General features: G+C 36.9%; 1 protein-coding gene across 1 annotated transcript; it reads left to right on the forward strand.

Moving 5' to 3' along the window:
• Window positions 1-11,695: 11,695 nt before the first annotated feature.
• LOC104446626 (putative B3 domain-containing protein At1g78640) lies at window positions 11,696-12,526 on the forward strand. Its single transcript, XM_010060458.2, has 2 exons — window positions 11,696-11,930; window positions 12,141-12,526. Exons 1-2 carry the CDS (start codon window positions 11,696-11,698, stop codon window positions 12,524-12,526), a joined length of 621 nt encoding a protein of 206 aa, XP_010058760.2.
• The last annotated feature ends 3,305 nt before the right edge of the window (window positions 12,527-15,831 follow it).

Genomic DNA, 15,831 nt, shown 5'->3' on the forward strand with positions numbered 1-15,831 from the left:
TATAAGGATTTTGAAAACAAGATAATTCCAGCTCAATTTGGAATGATACAGCTTTGTTTCAATCGAAGATGAGATATCCTTTGTCTCAAGTTAGTACAAAACCTTGATTTCCTTAAATAAAAACCGAAGAGTTACTTTCGGTGAAACATATTTTGTTACAAGAAATAGTTTTGGTGAAACTCTAATCATGAATAATCTCATCATTACCCACCGATGGGCAGCACAGCTGGTTGAGCTCTGCTACCTCAGTGCAGAAATAATGAGTTCGAATCTTCGCATTGCTAACATATCTTAAGTGGGGGGTCATGGTAATGAGATCCTGTGCTAGCTTCCCCTTAGGTATAGTCACTGCGTTGGGTGGTTGGCTGTCACTGATCGATAGCCCAGCGGCGCCAGGTGGTCAGCAAAGTCATTTTCAAAAATTGTTTGTAAAACCTGTTGGTGGAAATGACGTCAAATGTTCAAATTGTGGAGATTCAAAACACTTTGAGAAAGATTGTCCTAAAGTCTGGAGACCTATTAAGAAAAATTGGGTAAAAGCAGCATATTTTACTAACTCTCATGGACCCAAGAAAAAAATGGGTACCAAAGAAAAGATGAGTCATTTTTGCAGGATATAAAGAAGAAAGAGGATTTGGTAAGGAATTTTTATTCTCAATTTGACTTGGGCAATAATTCTCATTATACTTGATATTCGATATATCCTTGGTTGATTGAGATTTTATAATGATCATATTCCTTGATTTGCTGAAGAAAGAATCGCATGATTTGTTTTTATGACGAGATTTAATTTGATAGGTGTAATCATTTTTGATATCATGCTTAAAGACAAATGAATTTATTTGGTTTAATTTTATGCTCTCAAATTGTCATATTTTGCAAAGTAAAAATCTGATTCTACGTGATACTAATTTTGCAAGATATTTTTTTCTGAGATACTCAAGGATTTTATTCTCTCTGATTTTATCGTATTATGACTAAGTGAGAATTTATTTTTCAAGATATTATTGTGCATAATATTATTTCTTTGAATACTTTGTTACGATGAATTAAGAAAGAATATTTGATTATGGAGATTTTCTATTTTACTCTAACAAAATGGAAGGATCCAAATTGATGGATACCAAAAAGGGAAATGAGTTGATTGCAGGAAATTCAATAAGGCAAGGATGATTGCGAATCTACGCAATTTTTGGTGCAATCAGAAAATATCTCCTGCGACAATTGGTAATGATTTTTTTAATCAATGGTATATTTGAAATATATACCTCGGGTAAGAGAAATCTTTTATCCCGCCTTGCAAATCTCTACGTGCATTTATCATGATTTTGGATGATTGTTTATTATATTGCGAATATCTTCTGTCATAAATATAAGGTATTGCAATTTTGGCACGTGACATAAATATCTATTTTCCTTTTGCAAAATGCATATTTGAAATTTATGCTCAAAGAAATCTCTTTGATCTTGAAAGATATTCTGCATATTCATGGATATTCTTGCTATATTCTTAGAAGATATATTATATCTAGCAAGTTTGATCCGCAAATCGAAGAAAAATATTACGTGACATTTTTGCAAAGATGATTATCTATTATACAAGAATTTGCAGGTATCAACAGAATCTTCCATATGGATTTTGGAAAACTCGATCAGAAAACCATTAAGATTTTATTATATCTTCTGGAGGTTCAAAGATTCCATTCCTTGTGCAAAATTTTTGCTTATTGAGGAAATCCCTTATGCATCGTACAAAAGATTGAATAGTTCTGAATTTTAATATTTGATAATTTTATATATGCTATTCAACTTATTTATTTGAAGAAATGGCATTATATATTACATGGATATTATTTATGGAAAAAGTTTGTTAAGTTGATGCAGGTTGAATTCGAGATGAGCTTGATTGAAGAAAATAAATTTGCCTCGAATTTCAAAATGCAAGTGATCATTGCGGATGTTGTTGCTACAAAGGAAATACTGGAAATATATTATGTTCAACGTGCACAAGCAACAATTCTATTTGCAAATATTGTCATGATCACAGGGGGAGAAAGCAAATCCAAAAGAAAAGGAAAAGAATCGTGATCATCTCAAAAATGCAACAAATTGAGGGGGAGCTTTGATCAATTATGGAAAAATCTTTTTTGATTGATCGTGATCTTGTTATGAAAAGAAGGAAGGTAAATGTGTCAGAATTGTTAAGATCTACAAAATCCGGTTAGTGCATCTTTTATTACATTTTGTCATTAACAAATCTCTTATTGATATTATCATTTTATTATGACAAAAATGGTACGTAAATTTTATGATGCATCCGTGATTTTTATTGGATATTTGCTGATATAATCGAAGTGAGCTATATTGCATATCTTTAATATTTGATAAAAGCTGATTTTTGGAAATTGTGATTCATGCAAGATATTTGTTATCATTCTCTACGTGAATCCATTATCGCTTTTTGATTATGACAAAAAGGGGGAGAAGATATGAATATGCATATGTGTTGATTGGTTGATATTATTTATTGCATAATATTGAGCTGCGATTATTTTCTAAATATTATTATGCTCAATCTATTTGTTATCTTCTGATATCTTTTGATTTAAATTAATAAAAGCGTGTTTACAAATCTGCATATTCAGAGATTGTTTTGTCATCATCAAAAATGAGGAGATTGTTAGGGAAATCCCTTATGATGTTTTGAAGATGACAAAATAAATTAAAGGCTACTAACATGTTTGATGGTTGAGTAATAGACCATGCAAATGATAGAACATGTAAAGGATATTGTCAAAGTGTGAAGACGACCAAAAGACTGAACGTAACATATGTCCAGTATATTTTGAAGATTTCCAGACTTCGTGTCAAAGTCTGAAGACCGCCGGACTCAAGACTCAAAGTCGAAGACCGCCAGACTTTAGTGTCAAAGTCTGTTCTACATCGAAGTCCGCTCACTCGACTAATTCCTGCACTGAACGTGAATGATGAACCAGAAGACAGACTCTATGCTGAAGCTGAATTGGGTACGAGACCTTAAAGCTAAATCTGTTCGTAAGCAGATATGTTCAGACCCAAATTGTAAAGTCTACAGACTCAGATTGTAAAGTCTACAGCTCTCAGACTTTACATCTAAATTCGACAGAACGTAACTCAAGCCCAATCATATAACGGCTAGTGATCTGATTTGGATTCCACATCAAGATTGATTTGATTGATTCAATCTATTTGATTGACAATTGGATGTTGAAGACAAGATCTTTCTATACGAAGAAGCTTTACTTATGGAAACCAAGATTTCGTTTGTATGGGCGATCGGAATCAATTTGGGATTTTACCTTTGTCACTCAACGGCTACCAAATCTTCTAGATACAGAGCTGTCCAATGGGTATATTGGAAGATGATTCTCCGGGATGCTGTCCAACGGGTAGTTTGGAAGTGGAGGAGTATTTAAGGAGATCATGGACCGATGAGCAAGTAAGAGACGGAGCGTAGAATTTATAATTCCAAAGTCTGAGCGACCTTCGATCATATACTTGTCTCTTGAGAGCTTAAACGTTTATAATCGTGAGAGAAATACCAAGAGAGTGACTTGGTGAGATAGTGTGATCTACTAAGTGTTTACACTCGGAGTTGTAATCTATTGTTGATTGCATAATGGAATCCAGCCAAGAAGGCTGTTAGCGTGAGAGAGTGGACGTAGGCTTGGATTAAGCCGAACCACTATAATTTCTGTGTTCTTATTCTCTTCCCTAACTCCTTCGTTTAAAGTTTATTTTATTCCGCATATATTTGCCAAGATTTATCTTAAACACCTATTCACCCCCCTCTAGGTGTTCATACTAGCACTCTCAGTAACCGCCAAAGTGGCACGCTTGATTGGATTTGAGAAATTTCGATCTCGTATGCTGATTGGGATGTCTCCTGGTTTAATACGTAGTCATACTCTCAAAGGAGGTGATTATGTATTAGTTCATGGAGGGATATATGATGGTATGGTGGAAAGTGACTGATCCTAGTGGTTCATATGCCCAAAGGTGATGAATTCACAAAGATTTGAATATATTCTCATAACCGTTATCATGTGTGGGGAGTACACAATTACATGTCATGTATTTAGCCCAAAGATGATTATATGATTTTGTATGTAACTCTTTGGATGTGTACTTGTACGTCAAGTTACACAGTGCTCACATGATGCTAATTACATACATTGCCTGTTATTTTAGTCACATTTTCTGTAATTAATAACTCTAATATTATTGAGATTTTTACTAGTTCAAATTTTAAGTAATTGACTTATGATTTGTTACTTGGGAAAAGAGTAATAGAATTTGTTTACTGTCCATGAAGCGTTCCATTTAGGAATACTTGAAAAGTGGCTTGTCTACTGACTAGGGGTGAGCATGGTCCGGGTTGGTCCGGACCACCCCCTAACCCTAGAACCAACCCGTATAGTGTCGGTCCTCAATTTTTAGGACCGAGGACCGACCCTATTGAGCTTGGGACCAAGGACCGGACCGACCCAATGGGTTCGGTCCGGTTCCAGGGTCAACTCGGGACCGATCGATAATTTTTTTCGTCTTATTTTTTATATTCCCTAAAAAAGCAAACCTATAAATTCGAATTACACATCCATCGACAATGCAGTATTGTGCAACTAAATTATAAATACCAATACATATTTAGCAAATTTAAAATGACACAATAATAGAAATTTTGTACCTGCTCACTGCTCATCGAGATATGGGACAAGATGGAAAATTATTGTAATCATCTATTTTTAATATTCATAACACCATATGCAAAAGCGTTTTCCTGCATTTGATCATGTAGAGTCCACTCAACCAAAAAATGAACTTCACATCATTTGACTAGCAAATCACCGTAGCAACTGCAGTACTACTCTACTCTTCAAAAACTTCTACCATTTGATACAAATTGAAAAGCAAAGTGTAGCTGAAATTCATTAGTAAAATACAATTAAACCATAAAAAGTTCAAAATACTTAATATAAACCATAAATATATAACTTCAAATCTTGTTAATTCACTTGAATTTCTAAACACCTGAAAACAAAACAAGCGACACATAATTAATACTCAACAAAAGTTTTAAATTAAAATTACTATTAGTGCTATTGATAGAATATCTCAATATAATATAATATAACAAATATTTTACTTAGGTTTGAATATATAAAAGAATTATAAATAATATACAAGGTTGGTCCAGGGTTGGACCGACCCAAAACTCTTAGGACCGAGGACCAACCCGCACAGTGTTGGTCATGGAATTCCAGGACCAAGGACCGACCCAATCCCCTTGAGAACCGGACTATGACCGGCAGGGTTGGGCCGGTCCAGGGTCGACCCTTGACCACCGCTCAACCCTACTATTGACTGCGCTACTAAAAGATAATGGAAGCCTTAGTGGCTTAAAATTATATTTTGTTTAATACCGAAATTAGGACACATATGCAAAGATTTTTTTTTAAGTTCTAATAATATATACGTCTCATATAAGGTTGAAAATTTGTTTCCAAAAGTTTTCTGTTTAAAGAATAATCTCACACATGTCTAAAGAAAGAGTAGAAAAGTTGACAATGTTGATATTCTGTCTACTCTTAACGGTTATCTAAAGACTTCTATAGATTATTGTGGAAGTAAAATGATCGAGATAAAGAATAAATTTGTTAGAATTAGTCTTAAAGGTTGTCAGGCTTAATAGTAGCCGTGAATATTTTGGCAAGTATGACAATGAGAAATAACTTAAAGGGTCGTTTATCAAATATTTGGTGAATTCTGAGGTGATAACTTAATTACTATACTTGAAAATCCTAATAAAAAGATTTGGCCGGAAGGCATAATTACATCATAATAAACATGGTGATAGGTATGATTAGTAAGACTAATTTATCTAATCTTCTATGGGCTAATATTTTGAAAGCAACTTTTTCACACACAAAAGGTATTTCTTACCAAAGTTGTTTCATAAACTTCTTTTGAGTTATGGACTGAATGTAAATTACTTGAATCATATTAAATTTAGAGGTTATCTAATCCAATTTTAAGTGCATTGGAATTTAGATTCACTTAAAATTATTTTATATCTTACCCATATTGTTCAAAGGGGTATTGATTTTATGACTCTAATGAAAGTATAAGAATTATGGAATCACATACAGTAAAGTTTCTAAAGTTCGACATAGTTATAGAGAATAACTGCTCTCAGACTATTAAGGATAATAGTGAGATGGAAGATTACTGTGTCTTTTTTTTTTTTTTTTCGTAAAAGGTAAGAATAAGATCACTGTGTCTTTGTCTTTACTTATACAAACAATTGTGGTACAGACAATTATGAAATCTCCTATATCATAGACTAAACTTGTTGAGATTCAAGGTACTATTCTTGATATAGTTATAACGAAATTTCTCAAGCCTTTCAAGTGTAGAATGAAGTGGTTGTAGTTTTATTCAAGAGATTTGTTAAGAAAAGACAATCAATTATACCATCAGACTACATAGTATATTTGTGAGAATATGATTACAATATCCATTATATGGTTGATTTAACGACATATATACAAATGTCGTTTCTTGTTCTCAATCAAGTATGTGATTAGATGCCATAAAAAATGATAAAGTCTTCACTCTGAAAGAGTGGTGCATAGTTTATAATGAAGAAATAAATATTTCTTTCTAATATTTTTTAAAGATTCTTTCAGAGTGAATATGGCAGCCGGAGGAAATTTATTTTTCTCTAAATACTCTGAGGTCAGTGGGAGGAAATTTATTTTTCTTATACCCTCTATGTCTTATTCTACTATGGAAGCAAAATTTGTAACATTCCTTTAGATTGTTACTTGGGCTAATAGGCTCTAGAACCTCATTAAGGAGTTGGTTATATTTAACTTTATGTATAGACTCATATAGTTGTATTGCGATAATTAATTTGTACTATTATTTATTAACTACAGACGTCTTAAGGGGTCTAAATACATGTCAGTCAAATATTTTTTACCATAAATAAACAGTACAAAAATGCGGCGTTATAATATAGCATATTTCCACAGATGATGTGGTTGCAGATCTACTAACTAAAGGATTGCGCTCTTCTATTCTTGAATGACATGTCATTAATATAAGGTAAAGAGTATAATGAGATACTGTTGTTTAGTGGGAGCTATTTTGGTTTTATTCTGATAAAGTTCACATTTGTGTTCGTTATACTTAGTAACGGTATAATATGTATCCACTTTGCATTCAATAAAATATTTTTTGAATGTGTTGCTATTATATTGAATACATATTGATAAAGTCTCAATATATTGTATAAATCTTGAGTGAAGGCTAGGGGCATCGGGTTATTAGCCCTGTAGATATGCCTTGTTATAAATTAAAAAAAAACGTTAACGGTAACGATAAGGCATATGTGGGTTCATTGGAACCATAAAGACATTCTCTAGTGACACAACTTTTTTGTGACGCTTAAGGTAAGAGAATGTTGACTGACAAATGAAATCTCTTTATAAGAGATGTTATTCATTTGACACACGACTATATTGAATTCATATGAATAAAGTTGAGAATATTCGTGACGATGGAATACTTTGTGTATATACATGTAGTTACTGCCATGATTCGGTATTTGAGACTTTATGGGATATGATTGACTATTAAGAATTATCTCTGAACCAATGTATGCACACACATTACAATTTCAATTAATATAGTTCAAGTAGGAGAATGTAAGAGTTTTCCTAATGTTTACTATATTAATTGATATTGTAATTTACTGTTTTACAGTTATTGTAAAACGGAGTTGATCTAAAGTGAGATAGAATGTTTATTAATTAGTTTAATATGGGGCTAGTTAGTGTGGATCGAGTTGAGCCTAGCCCATAATGAGGGAGCCTGGTTGGAAACTCTATAAATAGTGCTCAAGTCTCTCCTCTAACCATAATTATCACATATACACTTACACCTAGCGCTAAAGGGTGAGGGAGCCGTTCCATTGAGCCAGTGATATGAAGGGCAATAGAGGAGAATGACTTGCACGTGGAACATAGGTTTTTTGCTTTCGCTTCAAGAACGATGTATTCTAAATTAGGTGCATTAATCTTTTTATTTAATTGTTTGTGTTCTTGTTCTGGTTATAGAAATCTTGGGGTTGCGCGTTTTGCATCCAACAAAGTGCGCACTTCATAACTTGATTTTGTGCAACCGTAGTTCTATCACTCTCAATGATCTACAACCCAAAATCTGTGGGATTTCCACGATTCTAATTTCTTGCTGTCTCTCCAAAGAAAGAAATAATATGGATCACGAGAAAGTAAAAGAAACCCATTAAGATGTTCGATTTCTTTGATTGCAAAATACCTGCAATTGTCATCAACCTCTTGCCGCCAGCACCGTCAATGGCCTCTTTGTCCAATGTTTTCGATGTTACAAGCATTGACGATGATAAGGAGAATCAGAGCCAAGAAGAGGTTTCATCCCCACGTTCCCTACTCAAACCTGCAATAACATTCAAGAAAGCTTCAATTTCTTGGTCATGAACAACAGTGGCAGCAACCCGCATCGAAATATTGATCCCACCCTGCTTCAAGCCAACGAGCAACGAAAAATTAAGAAGACATTCGGCATGAATAGATCGCTAATAGTTGGGTGATTAAAGTATCATCTAATCCTAAAGAGTGACGATGAATGACTCAAAAGTCCTTTTCAATCACACCCTATGGCATGATAGAGATTGTGATCACAAAACTATATGATGGGTATATGTCATTACATCCTATCTTAGTCAGACCGAATTTGGTCCGTCTTAGACGGCTTCCATGCCTCATCACATGACTGTTATCAGTTTTCCAAATAGAAAACCTACTGTCAATTTCCAAGCGCCCAAGAAAATATTGTGCATGTGGTGTTGCAGAGGATCTATGAAAGAACCGAAAGCCAAAGGGGCATCAAGACATATTCAGGAATGACAGGATGGATAAAGAAGAGATCAGAGAGTGGTTGAATTCCAAGTCTAAAGCAGAAGTTCATTGAGAAAAGCTTCTTGAGATTTTTTTTTTTTGGTCGTAACTTCATATCTTCGTTTAAAAACCAAACCCACTTGCGGTGGTATCCAAACAGAGCCGATCCCAGAGGGCCTGCAAAAGGCTTGTCAACCAGTTCTTGGGGAGGGCTTTATTCCTATGGCATTTTGCTATCCAATCAGCTACACTAAGGCCCTATTATAATGGGCTATCTTTAAAGTTGAGAAAAGAAGCAAAAGCCCACCGGCCTCGCTGATCAGTGCACATTCTTCCCAAAGCACGTGCTCTGTAGACTTGAAGCTGTTCACTAAGCTGAGACAATCTGACTCCAAAGTGAGCTGTGCCGCACGTGAGAAACTTCATTGTCTCCACCGTTGCTAGAATTTCAGCTTGCTCAGCCTAGGAGATGCGCACGTTCTTCGCAAAGACATCAATCAAAATCTCAATAAAATTGCGACGCAGACAGGCGACTGAATCTTCTTTTCACCTTGATAAGTACGCCGCACCAAGATTTATATTCAATTCCCCTTTTTTTCTGGTGGATCAGATCTTTCTTCTTTCTCTGTTTCCAAGGAAAGCCTTTTTGTTAATCCTAAGATTTATCAGAAGTGTCTGGGACACCCGACAAGGATTCTTGGTTCGACTCGATGTACGCTGTAGAAGAGAAAGAAAGCACAAACGCAAACACTTCTCTAGACAGCTTTTCCCACACTTCTGTTCACGCACACGCTCAGGCAAACACAGGACCAAGTTAGAGATCGTGAATAAAAGAAAGCAAAGGAACCCATGAATACGTTCAATTTCTGCCAACCCCAAATCTCCTCCATTCATTTTTTTATCACTCGCCCCCTCTTCGTCCAGCCGTTTAGATGTTGCCAACATTAATGATGACAATGAGAATAATAATCGGTGCCAAGAAGAAGTTGTATCTCCGTGATTTCGGCTAACCTAACTTGTACCCCACTAATACCCTCCACTAACATTCGAGAAAGCTCATCTTTCTCGATCGGTGACAACCGCACGCATGTATAAAATCTAACATGAAGAAAAGCAGCATGCACGTATTCAATCTAGGACTTTGGTGAGTACTTATCCACGGTTTGAATATTAACTTCTTCGACATTGATTCGATCAAAGATTGATTGTTTTTTTGCCACACTTATATTGTAGTATATGTTATTGCAAGTCAATTTTGTGAGGAAAAAATTTGTCCAATGATTTTGTTAGACCTCACGTCGGTTGAAAATCGTCGAAGTGATGGCCGACCGTCCTGACCATTGAATTCAATAATTAATTCACTTGTCCTATGATAAATCTAAAGAAAGTATGTAGGTTTTTTTAGATCCATTCCTTTTACCACCTAATTTTGCCACTCTAGAGAGGGTACTAGGTAGATTTACCCCCAGTATTTTAGGGAGGAAAAAGAATGCACTAAACCAATTGCCATTCGTGAAAAGCGAAAGCTAATTTATGGATTGAGTCAATTTAACATGATAGTATAACACGAATTTCACTTGCTCATTCTTGGATGCGGTGCAATCAATTCTGTCTATGCACGAGGATTAGTACCCAAGTCCAAACAAGAATTTTGTTGAGAAAAACAATAAGATATCTCATCACTTTTTAGGGTTAATACATCAAAAAATCCAAAATGGTACATTTGATAAATATACTTCAAACTAATTTTTTTTTACCACTAAAAATCTCAAATTGGTACGTATGTAACAAATACACCACAAATTAATTTTTTGACTACAAAAAACTCTAAATTGATATATTTATGACAAATTTAATCTTTGTCAATTTTCGTATCCTGTTGGCATCCCAACTATAGCCTCAAGAAGTCATTGGCTTCTGGAGGAGCAGCAGAAATGGAATTAGATAACCCAAAAAAAAAAAAACTAACCGAAATCAGAACCAACAAAAGAGAGTTTTTAAGAAAAAGTTCAATTGTTTTGCAAAATAAATAGACTCTAAAATTCATTAATTTTTCTTGAATTTGAATTAGGTAGAAGTGATCTCCTGTTACGGATGAGGGAGCAGATGATAACTGCAGTATACAGTGCCGTCGCTTTATATGGAGTATATTATTGACAAAGTAAATAAAAATAGAGCAGCAAGTCCAATCAAGAAACAGGGAAATAACAATGAGGAAAGCAGCGATTATTGTGTCTCAATAAGAATATTAGTTTAGAGAATAAATTAATAGAAAAGGATTATAAATATACATGTACGTATGTATTATATACACACGCCGGTATTGGTGCACGTGTCGCTGAAGCCGCCTTCCTACAATCGAATCCTTAGTCAATCTCCGACAGCTCCAAAAAGATAAATAATCTCGTTCACCCGTCGCCTGCCTTCTGGTTTGATTTCCCTTTCCGAAAGATTTCGTCAGCTTTCGCATTTGTGTTCGTCATTCTCGTTATAATTCCTTTTTGTCTAATCTCCCTTACTCTCGTTCACCTGTCGCTTTTGTCGGCCTTTCATGCTCCTTCGTTCTCGTTGTTGTCTGATATCCCTTACTCTCGTTCGCCTCTCGCTTTTGTCCAGTCTTCCCTGTAAATACCATCACCGATTGGCCCCGATTCGCTCCCCCAGACCACCACCACCCTCCCAACCCACACTCTGTTCCCACTCACACTGCGGCAATGACAGGATCAAGCCCAGCCCCACCCCCTCTGATCGACTTCCTCGGCAGCCCCGGCAACTTCTCCTCCTCTCCAATCCAGAATGCCGACACTGTGACACCCCCTCCCAACCCACACACTGGGGCAATGACAGGATCAAGTTCAGACCCACCCCCTCTGATCGACTTCCTCGGCAGCCCCCGCAACTTCCCCTCCTCTCCAATCCAGAACGCTGACATTGTGACACACCAAGAGGGTAAGTAGACACATTTCATTCATTTGAAATATACGAAAGTTATCCTATGGCGACCTCCGTGTAGTTTACATTAATAAAGAAAAGAGAAGAAGAAGAAAGGAGAGAAGGAAAGAGACAAAAGGAGACTTTTTTCCAGCTGTCTTATGGTGTACCTGAAACGAGAACTCCCAGAGCCGTCGACCTTTGACGTAACCCGCTTTGTCTGTGCAGAGAGGAATAGATCATCTGACGTCTCCACGGAGTTGACGCTCCGCTTGTACCCGGGGGAGATCACAAAGAAGCTAACGAAAAGTGACGTTGATCACTCGGCACGGCTGCTGCTTCCGCTGGACTGCCTGAAGGCCATGCTCCGCGATATGGACGACGAGATGAGGAGGCAGGTCGAGAGCACGGAGGGGATGGGGGTCGGCGTGGTGGACTTAAAGACAGGCAACGAGTACCAGCTCGTGTTCCGCCGCTGGGGGTCGTCGCGCAGCTACGTGCTGAACAGTGGCTGGACCAAGCTGTTCGTCAAAAGGCAAGGGTTGAAGGTCGGGGACGAGGTCGGGATGTGCTGGAACAAGGGCTCTCGCAAGTTCTACTTTAAGGTCCTTTAAGGTCCTCCAAAAGGTTGCTTGTGGCACGAACAATGCAGCAGCTTGTCTTTTTGTGTACCGTCTTAACTGTGGCTTCCCACATGTCTATCTTTATCTCAGTACCGCATCTTTTATGTTTTCAACCCGCTCGATTAAGAATTTGAATCCAATAAATTGATTTCCGGTTCGCATGAGAAATCTCCTGCTCGAAATTAACACAAAACTTTACTTTCCTTAAATTACTTTTGATGAAAGATATTTGTTGTGAGAATAATTTTGGTGAAATTCTAACCACGAATTATTTCACCATTAAAGGGTGGATCTTTTCAAGTATGCAATGATAGATTCTTGCCGTCTTGACTTTCATGCCCGTCTCTCCAGAAAAAAACAAAAAGCATGGATCAAAAGGAAGTGAAGAAATCCATGAATACTTTCGATTTCTTCCAACCCCAAATGTACTCCGATCATCATCGATCATCTGCCGCCGGTACCATCCATGGTCTCTTCGTGCCGTGTTTCTGATGTTGCCAACATTAACGATGACAATGAAAATAATAATCGGAGCCAAGAATTTTTATCTCCACGTTTTCGGCTAACCCTCTCGTCTCTTTCGGTCGGGTAGATTCCGTCGAAACCAATCTGACTACCACGTAACATAAAGAAAGCAAGTCCCGGACAGCGATGTCAGCCCTGTTTTCTCCTTTCAATCAAACAATGATTTCAATAGGGCTCGACTTTTGGAGAGACCCAATATTTTCTCCGACTTTTGAGAGAGGAAAAGAAGAGGAAGATAGGGGACGCCACGATCCATGGAAACCGCTCAATTTGGGAAAGACTAATATATGCAATTAATTCCTAATTGAATGTGTTTTCTTAAGAGATACTGGAAAATGACACGTGGATTTATAAGTTTTGTACTTTGTCATATTAAGTTATCATGTTTTAGGAAACATATAATCTTATGCCCCCCTCCCCACAAACACGCAACTATAGTTCAATCAGGCACTTCACAATTGCGCAACTATAGTTCGATCACTCTCAAAGATCTAAGGCGTGAAATGTGTGGGATTTCTACACTTCTAATTTAATGTCATCTCTTTAAAAAAAAAATAACATGGATCAGAAGAAAGCGAGGCGTGAACTGCCGGTGCACTTCTAATTCGGTGCAATGCTGGATTCTTTGACGTTCTTTTCCTGTTGTGTCTTGACAGTAAAGGACAGGCGAGTCTTGACGAAGGAAGAGAGGAAACCAATCCGCTGCACCTCCAATAAATTTAAATCGATCCGCTAATGTAGCCATATCTAGAGTTCGGATTCTTGATGACGAGACAGCGTCGACGGAGGATCTTGTATCACGTGACTCGTTCTTGGATCGATCTTCATTTGAACAGAGACCCCAATCCGTGGGTTTTGGAGTTTAAGGGGAAATCAAGAACCGATGATCTTGCGGCCAATTTGTTCGAGAATGTTTTTGCTACCGATAATAATTTATATTTAAACAATTTTGTAGACGATAAAAATATCTTCTATTCATTTATTTTTGAGAGTGATACAAGTGATTTTTTTAAAAAAATATTTTTCAGATCATTTGTTTTCCGTGAAACAAGCGAAGAATGGGATTGTCTCTCTTTTTTTATTTTGTAATAAATATGTTGTGTTATCGCATTAGGAGATAAAATCGCTCAACACATGCACACGTACAATTCACTTTCCTATTCCATTTTGCATATGGATTCACCATAAATGAGGAAAACCTTGAACTCCATCTCCGAGATTAATCAAAGATTAACCAACAAGCATCCCAACCCAAAATGTTTCTCTTAATCCAACCATAATTAGGAAACACTTTGAAGTTCAAGCGCCTACTTTACAATTAAAACAAATCTCTCGGTCTTCACACTTCTACTTTCTCATTGTCTCTCCAGAGAAAAGAAATAACATGGATCACAAGAAAGCAAAAAAAAAACCCATCGAGATGTTCGATTTCTTCAACTGCAAATCTCCTCCAATCGCCATCGGTCACTCGCGGCCGGCACCATCAGTGTTCTCTTCATCCTGCATTTTCCATGTTACCCCCGCTGATAATGGCGAGAAGAAGGAGAATTGGAGCAGGGAAGAAGTTTCATCTCCACGTTCCTGGCTATCCTTCAACTCGTTCCCTACTCAAACCTGCAATTACATTCAAGAAAGCTTCTCTTTCTCAGTCGTGAACAACAGCAGCGGTGGCCTGCGTTGAGATATTGATCCTGGCCCGCTTCGGAGAAGCAAGTGACGAACATTGAAGGGAACATTCGGCATTAATGGATTGCTAAGAGTTGAGCAATTCATGGATCACCTGATCTTAAAGAGTGATGATGCATGACCCGGATGTCCATTTCGACTGCACCCTACAGCATCGTGGAGATTGTGATCATGAAACTAGATGATGGATTTATGTCACATCGTATCCTAGTCGGACCAAATTTGGTCCGTCTTAGTCGGCTTCTGTGCCTCATCACATGCCTGTTATCAGCTTTCCAAATAGGAAACCTACTGTCGATATCCAATCGCCCAAGAAAATATTGTGCATGCGGTGCTTGCATAGGATCTTAGAAAGTACCGAAAGCCAAAGGGGGATCAAGACATATTCGGGAGTGATGAAGAGGATGGACAAAGAAGAAAACAGAGAGCGGCTGAATTCCAAGTCCAAAGGAGAAGTTTATTGAGAAAAGCTTCTTGACACTTATTTGCCATCGTCCATGCACGAAACGAAAGCGTCTCTGACCATTGAATTCAATAACTAAACCATTCCTTCTACCACCTCACTTTGCCACTCTCTAGAGAGAGTACTTGCTAGATTCACCCCCAGTTTTTTGGGGAGGAAAAAAGGTGCACTAAACCGATTGCCATTCGCAGAGAGCGAAAGCTGATTTATGGATTCGGTGGACCGAATATGATAGGATAACACGAACTTCACCTTCTAGTTCTTGGGTACAGTGCAATTGATTCTATTCATTGCACCAGGATTAGTACCTGAGTTCAACTAAGAATTTTGCTAATAAAAACTAATAAGATTTCTCATTACTTTTTAGATTAATACTACGAAAAATTCTAAATTATTGCACCTGTGAAAAATATTTCTAAAACTAATTTTTTGACCTTCAAAAATCTCTAATCAGTACATTTGCTATAAATTTCTGTTTTGTTCCGTTAAATTAGATTAATACAACAAAAAACAACAAGATTACTAAAGTGCACTGTGCTTGGCCAAAAGGCCACATTTTCATTGGCCAATTAGAGTAATAATTGATTTCCTCGATTCCTAGTGGGGCCTCAAGATTTTAGAC

This window comes from Eucalyptus grandis, chromosome 5 (genome assembly GCF_016545825.1).
Source record: "Eucalyptus grandis isolate ANBG69807.140 chromosome 5, ASM1654582v1, whole genome shotgun sequence".
Classification (NCBI taxonomy): Eukaryota; Viridiplantae; Streptophyta; class Magnoliopsida; order Myrtales; family Myrtaceae; genus Eucalyptus; species Eucalyptus grandis.

Excerpts from the sequence above, each read along its gene's own strand:
- LOC104446626 (XM_010060458.2), top strand. The coding sequence starts at position 11,696 with ATGACAGGATCAAGCCCAGCCCCACCCCCTCTGATCGACTTCCTCGGC. Across the intron at positions 11,931-12,140 it reads CATTGTGACACACCAAGAGG|AGAGGAATAGATCATCTGAC; the intron begins GTAAGTAGACAC and ends TTGTCTGTGCAG.